This window comes from Homalodisca vitripennis, chromosome 1, assembly GCF_021130785.1.
Source record: "Homalodisca vitripennis isolate AUS2020 chromosome 1, UT_GWSS_2.1, whole genome shotgun sequence".
Taxonomy (NCBI): domain Eukaryota; kingdom Metazoa; phylum Arthropoda; class Insecta; order Hemiptera; family Cicadellidae; genus Homalodisca; species Homalodisca vitripennis.
Window position 1 is genome coordinate 7,722,452 of NC_060207.1, and position 12,011 is coordinate 7,734,462.

The 12,011-nt window shown below is 34.3% G+C and overlaps 1 protein-coding gene across 1 annotated transcript in view; it reads right to left on the bottom strand.

Annotated features, from left to right (window-relative positions):
- Positions 1-2,048: 2,048 nt before the first annotated feature.
- The window catches only part of LOC124356852 (SET and MYND domain-containing protein 4-like), a 30,363-nt gene continuing 20,400 nt past the window's right edge, over positions 2,049-12,011 (bottom strand). Inside the window, exons 9-10 of the mRNA XM_046808107.1 lie at positions 5,089-5,262; positions 2,049-3,359 (exon numbers count right to left, since the gene is read on the bottom strand). Of these exons, the coding sequence (XP_046664063.1) occupies positions 5,111-5,262 (152 nt within the window). The 3' untranslated portion in view covers positions 2,049-3,359; positions 5,089-5,110. The remainder of the gene's footprint in view (positions 3,360-5,088; positions 5,263-12,011) is intronic.

Sequence of the window (12,011 nt, forward strand, 5' to 3'; positions counted from 1 at the left end):
TCAATGTTCCTTGTATAAAAATGAAGTTTATGCAAAATTTTAGGTCTATAAATCAGTTTGTTTTTGAGATAGCGTTTGGTCAGACAGGCAGACAAAAATGAGTGACAACAGACCTCGAGGATAGGCCTTCAAGCTCAGGTTAACTTCTCAATGAACAACCCTCTTTGAGAAGTGATCTAGTACAACATGTTTTAGATCACGTTACAGGAATTAGACACCTTTATATTTGAAAATTTGGGCAATTGTGTAAACCAGGCTCAAATAAAAATGTTTGCAGTATGTATGTGAGATAAACCTTTCTTTCCCTTTGTGTATGTTGGTAGTGTAACCTATACAACCAACAATTTTATCTTCATAACGTTACACTTTTTTAAGTGATTTATGACTGGACAAAATCATATTTTTTGTAACCATAATTTGTCAATAAAGTTATTATTTAAGAAATTAGTTATTTCAAATAAAATGCAAGTACATTCCTTGTATAAATGTTTCTTTCCCATAAATCCCATAAAAAAATCTTATCCAACTGTTTTACTTCGAGCCAAATTATAAGATAATCCTACATTTTGTGTCAACATAGCCTCTTCAATTGATCAATTTATGTTTTTGACGTGACAACGTCTTGAATTAGGTTGCGGCTCGGAGTCACTCATGTAAAAGTGTAACGCCCGGTAACGTTACGATGCCCGTCCAGTGGGTCCGCCGCACGGGATAAAGCAGATAACTGTGGGTCCGCCGCACGGGATAAAGCAGATAACTATGTTTATTCGTGAAAATGTGGAGTGCTTAGATTCGTCATTTACAACAACTACAACAATAAAGGTAAATAATTGTACACTGATATTTCATTATCGTAAACTATGATTGATTGATTAATTGTTAGATTGACACAAAAGTTGAGAAACTGAGTTTATAGGTTATGTCATACTATTGACAAATGTTGATAGTGTTAAGTAAATTATTAGTTTAAATCACTCTGCAAGAATTTCAAATTCCAATTTTAGTAAATGTTTTATTCAACTTTACCATTTACAATAACAAATTTTAATTAATTTCAAATTATGTACAATGTTTTAGTAAACAAGATATATTTCTATAGTTAAAATTTGTGCAATTCTTATTTTCATTCAATTCCTTGTTCCTATTGTGCAATTTAATAATATTCATATCAATAAATATTCTACCGAGAAAAAGACGTTGTCACGTAAAATCTTCGCCCGTAAAACCGACTTTACAGGCAACCATAATTTTTTTTTTTTTCTACCTCTACATTTTGTAGATAGATAATTTTATTAATAATTATACAGATAAGCCTATTTATTCTAAACTGACTGATTACAATTAGGGTAGTGTATTTTTTTCTTTTTCTTTTATGTTATCAGGGGAAACAATAATTTTCATTATTTTTTTACATTATCAAAAAAAGAATGCAAAATTTTAAAGCATGTAGCCTAGGTCGTGTAAAGCGCCCCTGTTATCAAGTGTTAAGTTTAATCAATCCACTGTAATTTTCACATAAAATGATGTTTTGAATAGTTTAATTATTTAAAACTTATTAGTATAGCATTATCTACATATATCTTCATTCAGAATGCGATTAAATAAGTGTGCTCAGCTTAACACAAGCAAGCCTCTGTGAGATTAGACAATAGTCAATCATCTTTATTTACATATCATCAAGATCTGTATTGGCGTCAACAAAATAAATAAATTAATTAATAACATACATCGCTAAATAGCTTCAGTTTCTTTGAAATGTAGACAAGTCTTGACCAGGTCCAAGTATTCTTTAATGGAGTAGACAGGTCTCTCCATAAGCCATTTTTTTAGTTGAATCTTGATTAGCCTAGTTGTAAAACTATTTGTTTGGTTATGAATGAGCCAAGAACAGAGACATCAAGTGCAGAGTGAAGGAAGAGAGGAACTAATTGAGGGGCTGGAGGGGTAAGGGACTATGTTGGTGGGGGAAGAGCACGGGGCTTGTGTGTATCTATGTGCAGCACGAAGAAGCAAATTGAAAATGTGGTCTTTTAAAAAATCAACACAGATTCTATATGAATACATTTATTACAATTTAAAAATGCCAAATTTTAGATATCATTCGCCAAAGGGGAGTAATAACGTATTTTTAATTCCAAAATATATGAAAGTAATAATTTTCCTGTAACATTCTAAATATAGAAGGAAAATTAACTCATGTTTTTCAGAATAAAAAAGTCACTCCCTCAGATCATATACCAAGGCTCAAAAGGATGGCACCAGTATTAATAGTAATGGTCTCGGTATAGACCAGCCGTGAAGGTGAAGGTGTTAATCACATGTGTTATAACTAAGCAGTTATTGTACAGTGGTTTATTTAGCACCTTACGGCATAGAAACATGGCTATAATAATAGATAGTCACACTCGGTATAGACCAGCAGTGAAGGTGAAGGTGTTAATCACATGTGTTATAACTAAGCAGTTATTGTACAGTGGTTTATTTAGCACCTTACGGCATAGAAACATGGCTATAATAATAGATAGTCACACTCGGTATAGACCAGCAGTGAAGGTGAAGGTGTTAATCACATGTGTTATAACTAAGCAGTTATTGTACAGTGGTTTATTTAGCACCTTACGGCATAGAAACATGGCTATAATAATAGATAGTCACACTCGGTATAGACCAGCAGTGGTGTTAAAAGAAACAGTTCTTTTTTATTATTTATTTTACAGTTATTTTCCTTGTACGGTATGTTACATACCTTACATTACATTCAAATATCATAGTACTTATAAAAAAGAATAGCCCAATTTAAATCTTGTTTACAAACTATTACATGTAATATTAAACTAATAAAAGTTTATATTTTCATAATGAAAATATGAACAAAACAATTATTGTATTAAAGAGAATAGTACAGTGTACCTTACCTACTATATTTTTTTACTCTTATTCTGCTGTTGCTTACAAAATATAAAATTCTGTCTTTAATTATTTATATATTTTATTACCTTACAGTTAATAGGTATTATATAGGCAATGTATTCAATTCAACATTGTTGGTATATCACAAATATTTCAACAGTTTATAGGTACAAAAAGGTATTTCAGTTCATAAATTCCAACAGTTAATAAAATGTGTATAATTTTTTTACAGTATTTTTGTATTTCTGACTGAATTATATTATTTTAAGGAATGAAATCTAATATTATTCCTGTTATTATAAAAAATTATACTCTTTGCTCATGATAATTCAACACTGTTTAGAGCTTCTGTCATTCCTGGAATACTGTTTAGATAAGAAGCAGCCACATTTGCTTTTATAAATTTCTGGATTTTCAATTGTGTTGCCTTCAATTTCTGCAACTTTGACCTGGAATACAGAATACATGATCATTTTAGATTTAAAAAATGCAGTTTGTATGTTTATATGTTTACATATCTGTTGTGTTAGTAAGGAAAGGATAAAGGGGGTAGAATCCATAAAACTCTCTCAAATAATTTAAAAAATATAACAGCAAACAACTTTTCTGAATTATAACAGTTAAATGTTTTACTTTGAATTAGGTCAACCTACTCGTAGTTTATTTTAATTAATTCTATACCCCCAGTATTGTGTGCTCTTCAATAAGATTCCCATTCCCCCCAAAGCCAAGTCCTGCTTACGCCTTTGATACATATTAAGAAACTTTTCATACCCGACGATGGCATCTTTGATGTTTAAAGGCCTCGTGTATAAAAATAAAATTATTGGATAGTTGAGACTTTTCTTTCATCAATTATTAGAAAATGTTCATACGGGGTTCCCAGAGAACTGCGAGAGCCTTGTCATAGTCACTCGCGGCAATTGAACCTGGCACGATTTAGAGCGGTTTCACACAAAACGCTGACAGAACGCAGATAAAAGCTAGCCGTTAGCTGTGGCACCGAAATCGTAAGACTCTCTTGACAGCAAACACAAGTTTTAGTGTTCTATTGCGATTAAAGTTCCCCTTCCCTGCCTTATTCAGCAGTAGCCTCTTGATTAAACAACATCAATGAACATTACTTTTTATTTTTTATAATGCTTCACTGTTTTTTGGTTTAACCCTCTCCCGCTCGCAAGGCATGAATCGGCACGGCCACCACATAGCCACTGCAGCTTAAACGGCACGGATCGGCACGCACTGCTTTACCCACTAGAGCCGATAAGTGCTGCTCTCGAGTAGCAATATTTTGTACTACTACGGGTTGTTTGCTATCAGGAGACCATTTACTTTACTTTTACAGTAGATTTATTCCATTATTTTCTATTTATATTAGTTGTGCGGAAACAATGGCGGGTTGTAGTCGTACACTTCGTGACAGTGAAATCGATCTCGTTATTAGTAGTGATTGCGACGATTCAAGTGAGTGTAGTGATGTATCAGAGCCTTGTGAAGTGGTTTTGGCATTGAGGATGTAGTTCGGAGTGATCACAGTGGCAGTGGCAGTGAGCCAGACAATGACCTTCACCAAGTAACTGCGCAACAAACAACCCGCGCCACCGGCGCCCAGCTGTCCGTGTGCCCCCTCCCTGGTCTCATACAATCAACTTCATTGAACCAATATATAGTAAAATAATTTATATATATATATATATAATTATAGTTAATTACAATGACAGAACGTGTGTAAGTTGAGGCACCGCGTATTTTGACAGAGCGCGACCGGCATAGCGAATTAATTGAGGTTAGAAGCACCATGAGCACCTGGTAACAATGCGAGTGGGAGAGGGTTAAAGCAATGCAGAAGAAACTGAAGATTGGCAATTTCCGGACATTTGCAATCGTTCTGGTGTTACTGATTTTTTGTATCATTGAACGATGGCAAATATACAGTAAAATCCTGTTTCCTTCACATTGTAGCTGTTGGTAAGACCATCCATTTGCTATCAAGATGCTAAATTATTAATTTAATACAATGCACCAAAATGTTTTTAAACTAATTGATAACAAATCAGAGTATCAAATAATTGCATATCAGGAATATATTTAAAAATATGAACATTAAAGCCGAAAATTACATTCAAATCTTGTAATAATTAATAACAATAATGATGATGATAATAAGAATATCATTACCTATATTCTCGTGAAGCTGTTTTTACCCTTTTATTGTCAGATCGGCCATAACAAGACTGACAACGTCGAACAGTTTCTGCAATTCTGACACAACTTCTACGCTGTTACATCCAAATTGTTTTTCAATGGAAGAAATACAATCTTCAATGAGCACAACTGCTTCATTGTGTAATCCTAGAACATTCATTTTATGGGTTACTTTTTTATATACAGATTTAAAATTTTGAATATAAAACACTGATTTTTAAAAGTAACATTTACTAGAGACAATATTACTTACTTATATATTCATACAAAACAGTGGTAGCATCAAATGACATAAGATTAACACCAGACAGAATAAATTAAATAAAATCAGTATTAAAAAAAAAACATCAATTTTCATAACGTAATTCAGTTTACATCATTGACATTTCTCCTTAAGGTTACACATTTTGAGATCCTTCATTAACCAATACCACGATTAAGCTCCCATACGTAAGGGCTTCCTCACACAAAGCACGGTGATAACTGGGAAGATGGAAGACTGTTGCATGTCTAGTGTTGCAGGAGTGTAAGTTGCAACACCTACAGACTTCTCACTCATGAACATACTGTACGTGACTGCTTCCAACAAATACAAAAGTTTTCAAAATTGAGAGGTTGACAAAAGCTGTACGACAACTATCATTTTGCCTGTGTTCCAGTATTTTTAATTTATGTAAAAACACTATATTTGTGAGGGATTGTTAGTATAAAATTGATAATACCCCAAAGTTTTTAAATTTACTTTTTTTTATGAACTACCTATCAACAAATCAGTACAATGATATAATATATATATATATATATATATATATATATATATATATATCTAGTTAACAATGTTAATCTTACAAATCTATTTTCCCTCAGAACTCTCCTCTAGCAATGACACACTTGCCCTGGTGTTCATATATCTGTCACAACACTCACGGAAATTATTAAGTGAAAGATTTTAATTGGTTTCGTTGTCATTTCCTTGTCAGCCTCAGTATCTGCAAATCATTTTCCCTGAAACTATTTTTTTCAACCACGGAAAAAGGAAGAAATTGGCTGGTGCAAGATCATGCATGGTGGATTATTACGGACTAACAAATACTGATGTGCAGGGGTGTTGTCATGAAGCTAAATACAATTGTTTCCTACCCATTTGTAAGGGTGTTTCCTCCTGATAGCCTCTCTTACATTTCTGTATTCTTTATGAAATGCTGCAACTTTTAAATGTTTTACATGCAATTCAAAATATTAATGATGATACTAATATATGCTGGAAACAAGAATTTTTATGTAAAATATATAGCAAACTTTATTTATCTTGCGTAAACATTATTAAAAAAATTCATATTTATTATTTTATTTGACATAATCCCAATATAAATTTTGTAAGAAAAAATGTATGTACTACAATATACAATTAGAGTAAATCTTTTATGTGTGGCGTTTAAAAAAATAAGCTTGCAAAGTGGTGAACATGAGGTAACTATTTTGAACATTTAACATTGCACAGTCCTAGGGCTAACCAAGTTCATTGTTGGCAGTAATCTCCCAGGAAACAAAAAGAAATAAACAGTCACAAATAATCCACCTTTACAACATCAATTGGTGACACCTCTCCAAATTTCTGTAAAATATAACAACAAAAAAAAACAAAAAACAAAAAAAAGCTGGAACAATGTTGGCCAAACATATTTCTCACACAAAACTTAGATGCGATCATACGACTCTACGCAGAATGCTGTCGACTACTACCATAAACGACCAAAAGGACGTCCCATCCACAGCTTACACTGTAGGTACATGTGGCATTCCAAAGTGGAGTACTGCGTCAAGTGACAGAGAGGAGCGAAGGGCTGTCCAGAAGATCGACCTACCAGCTCATCTGATAAGACCTATCTGCATGCCAGGAAGTACACCGGGGGGCTTCCAAACGTGTGTTGCTGGCGATTCTGAAGGTGGGATGTACTGTATTCCGTGTCGCATCAAGTACAAGTATCCGGCTTTCTCTGAAAACATAGACTTCATTCCGCCCAGAGATTCCCCTTCTTGTTGGTGGCAAGGCCATTCCTCTTGTGTTGAAGCTAATGAAGATGTTCTCCAAACAATGACATTCACAAAGCCGTGTCCTCAACGCAAATAAACTTCATAGTATAGTTTTTTATGTCCAAACAGTTTTCACAATAAATTATGTTACAATATCTAATATTTATATATAACCATCTAATGACTATGTATAATCTGAGAAGTGGTTTAAACTCGTGTCAGATAAAGTTTCAGACATAACAATCAACAGGAATAATGTAAACATGAACAATTAGATATCACTAAATACATCTAATTTGGTAACTAACAACTCACAATAAAAACAGTCAATTTTTCAGGGCCAAAATATTTTGCTTGCAGTGATATTCAGTGCATTCTATAGAGAATAAAGCAAACAAGATGGGGTGCAATCAATTTTGTCTGATTGACATTGGTTTCATATTTAAAAGCTTTAGTGAAGAACTCAATGCAGATAATATTGAGATCGGTCAAAATGTGGGTGGCCTGCAAAAATATATTAAAACATTGATAATTGTACACATCTATAAAATCTTTTTTGGAAGAAAATTAAGGGAGCAGATAAGTGAAATAGCTTCAAGCAGTTAACAACAGCTGGCACTTAATTTCTTTTCCTCTCTTCAAAAGCTTTCTTCTGCTGAGAGAATCCTAAGTGTTGATAGCTTGGCCACCAATGGGGGATGAATGCTTAGTGTTTCCAGTTTGGTCCATACAAGGGAGAATACACAGGTCTTTACTGAGAACGAAAATCCCTATTTGTGAATTCTGACATCTAATGAAGTTTTTAGTAACATACATTTATCCCAATAGTGTCACTGTGCAAACTCTAGGTGCGATGTTTGATACGCTCTTACTCTCCAGTGGTCTGATACTTACTTACTTACTCTTACTCTTACTCCCAGGGCCATTTATATCGGAGGTGATATTTAGCCGCACCAACAAAGCTCCTCCATCCTGAACGGTCCTCTGCATCTTCCTCTGAAGCACCCATCTTCTCCATATCAGCCTTCACCTGGTTCCACCATCTCACTTTCGGTCTCCCACGGGGCCGTCTTCCTTCTGGGTTACCGTACATTACCCTCCTCAGTTTGCATTCCTCTTCTCTTCTCAAAACATGGCCTGCCCAACGGAGTCTTCTGCACTTTATTTCTCCTATTACATCCATACTATTGTAGAGCTCCCTGATTTCTCTATTATGTTTTCTTCTCCATACCCCTTGTTCATATGATGGCCCATAAATTTTACGTAAAATTCTATTCTCGAAAACTAGAATAGTGGTCTGATATCGGCCAATTATATACTCAGGTGTGACTGCCATTGTGCATAGTAAGAGTATTTGCTGGCACACTTGTCAACAGGAAAACTCGTGTCCACTGCTCGATTTGTGAAGAGAAAGATGATTTCCAAAAAGTTACTGGTGTGTCATGTTATCTAGTAGATAGTGAACATTTATGTACAATTTTAATGCTATATTTTTATTCTATTACAAATAAATTTCCAAAAGAAAACCAAGCTCAAATTCGATGTGCACCTGTAAGAAAAATATTACAGCTTATCATGTCCAAAATGGTGCTCAATAATTTATTATTTTAATAATCCATATCATCATTAATAAAAAATTATCTTTGATTCAATTACAAGGGTGACTTAAATATTAAACGTATATATTTTATTTTTAGAACATTTGGTATTTTCCCAACTTAATCGGAAATAAGAAGAATGCACCTTTTAACACTTCGGAAATTTCTATTTTCACCACGTATATTTCTGATTCAAAGAATCCAACCTCAGGTACTGTAGGTTAAAGTACATAAAGTAAACGGATAATGAACTAAATTGACAAGTTTTAACTACCTTGGTAACTAAATTTCATATTAGATTTTTATGTGTAATTTTTTACATTATTATTAAATACATTTTTGTATTAAAACCAAACAACTAGTCCTTGGGAAGCACCAAAAGGAAATTGGGAGACTACCTGACCTTGAGATAGCTAACACCGCAAACTACTTGGGGCCTATTGACGAAGGCCTCACATTAATGCCCTTTGTAACAAGATAAGCTCAAGTCTCTTTGTAATTAGAAGGGTGAAGAGTAAATGTGATACTGAAACAGCTAAGATCGCCTACCACAGCCCGTTGGAGTCCCATTTGCGCTATGGTATTGCAGTTTGGGGAGCAACTACGGAAGATAATCTAGAGCGAGTACTCCTATTACAAAAACGTGCAATAAGAATACTTGGAGATCTCCAGCCCAGACAAACCTGCAGAAGAAGTTTCAGAGATCTGAAAATTCTAACTGTGGTTAACCTGTATATCTTGGAAATCATCACATACCTACACCTGAAATCACCTGATTCCATGAAGAACGCAGCTCAGTTCCATAACTACAATACAAGAGACTCGGCTAACTATTGCCTCCCTATACACCATCATACTATGACAGAGAAGAAACCCAGCTACACAGCAGCCAAGATGTGGAACACTCTTCCCCTCAACCTGAAAATGTCCAAGAAACAACAGTTTCGTAATCTTCTTAAGAACTGGATTCTAGATCATCCCTTCTACTCTTTAAGTGAATTTTTTGAATGGAGACTACTAGAAGATATGCACATTTCATAGAAGACAAAACAATTCATATTTTGTAAATATTTATTGTTTTTAATTCAACTTTGACGCAAATTCTGTTCTTAATGTTCATGAATAAAGCACACTTGACTATTGACTATTTGACAATATAAATATATTAGAACTCAATTTGGTTCGATTATTTGTTTAGAAAAGTGTTAAAAGGTGCATTCTTCTTATATTAAACACTTTTCGAGACTACATTACTAATATAAATCTGATGATTTTTAATGTCTAACATATGGAACATGGTGTCATGGATCTATAATTCTGTAGCTACTTATAGAGATTGAATTTTGTGATCAAATTAAGCAAGGATGACATGGAGACTGGTGTCCAAATCATGATTGGTAGTTATCAAGGATGACATGGAGACTGGTGTCCAAATCATGATTGGTTGAATCATGATACAGTCTTATCCTGGAGCAAGGCTACACAGAATGGTACTCGTAAGTCACACTTTCAAAATTCTGGTCTTTAGGATATTACTTTAAACATAGATATTTGCTTGAGATACAGTCTTATCCTGGAGCAAGGCTATACAGAAATGGTACTTGTGAGTGAGATTCAAATTCTGGTCTTTAGGATATTACTTTTAAACATACATATTTGCTTTGAGATACAGTCTTATCCTGGAGCAAGGTATACACGGAATGGTACTTTGTGAGTCAGACTTCCAAATTCTGGTTGTTAGGATATTACTTTAAACATAGATATTTGCTTGAGATACAGTCTTTATTCCTGGAGCAAGGCTATACGGAATTGTACTTGTGAGTGAGACTTCAAATTCTTGTCTTTTAGGATATTACTTTAAACATAACATATTTGCTTGAGATACTAGTCTTATCCTGGAGCAAGGCTACACGGAATGGTACTTGTGAGTCAGACTTCAAATTCTGGTCGTTAGGATATTACTTTAAACATAGATATTTGCTTGAGATACAGTCTTATCCTGGAGCAAGGCTAAACGGAATTGTACTTGTGAGTGAGACTTCAAATTCTGGGTCGTTTAGGATATTACTTTAAACATAGATATTTGCTTGAGATACAGTCTTATCCTGGAGCAAGGCTAAACGGAATTGTACTTTTGAGTGAGACTTCAAATTCTGGTCGTTAGGATATTACTTTAAACATAGATATTTGCTTGAGATACAGTCTTATCCTGGAGCAAGGCTAACGGAATTGGTACTTGTGAGTGAGACTTCAAATTCTGGTCGTTAGGATATTACTTTAAACATAGATATTTGCTTGAGATACAGTCTTATCCTGGAGCAAAGGCTAAACGGAATTGTACTTGTGAGTGAGACTTCAAATTCTGGTCTTTAGGATATTACTTTAAACATAGATATTTGCTTGAGATTACAGTCTTATCCTGGAGCAAGGCTACACAGAATGGTACTTGTGAGTGAGACTTCAAATCTGGTCTTTAGGATATTACTTTAAACATACATATTTGCTTGAGATACAGTCTTATCCTGGAGCAAGGCTACACGGAATGGTACTTGTGAGTCAGACTTCAAATTCTGGTCGTATAGGATATTACTTTAAACATAAGATATTTGCTTGAGATACAGTCTTATCCTGGAGCAAGGCTAAAACGGAATTGTACTTGTGAGTGAGACTTCAATTCTGGTCGTTAGGATATTACTTTAAACATAGATATTTGCTTGAGATACGTCTTATCCTGAGCAAGGCTAAACGGAATTGTACTTGTGAGTGAGGACTTCAAATTCTGGTCTTTAGGATTATTACTTTAAACATAGATTATTTGCTTGAGATACAGTCTTATCCTGGAGCAAGGCTAAACGGAATTGTACTTGTGAGTGACTGTCAATTCTGGTCTTTAGGATATTACTTTAAACATACATATTTGCTTGAGGATACAGTCTATCCTGGAGCAAGGCTAAAACGGAATTGTGACTTGTGAGTGAGACTTCAAATTCTGGTCTTTAGGATATTACTTTAAACTAGTATTTGCTTTGAGATACAGTCTAATCCTGGAGCAAGGCTACACGGAATGGTTACTTGTGAATCAGACTTCAAAATTTCTGGTCGTTAGGATATTACTTTAAACATAGATATTTGCTTGAGATACAGTCTTATCCTGGAGCAAGGCTACACGGAATGGTACTTGTGAGTGAGACTTCAAATTCTGGTCTTTAGGATATTACTTTAAACATACATATTTGCTTGAGATACAGTCTTATCCTGGAGCAA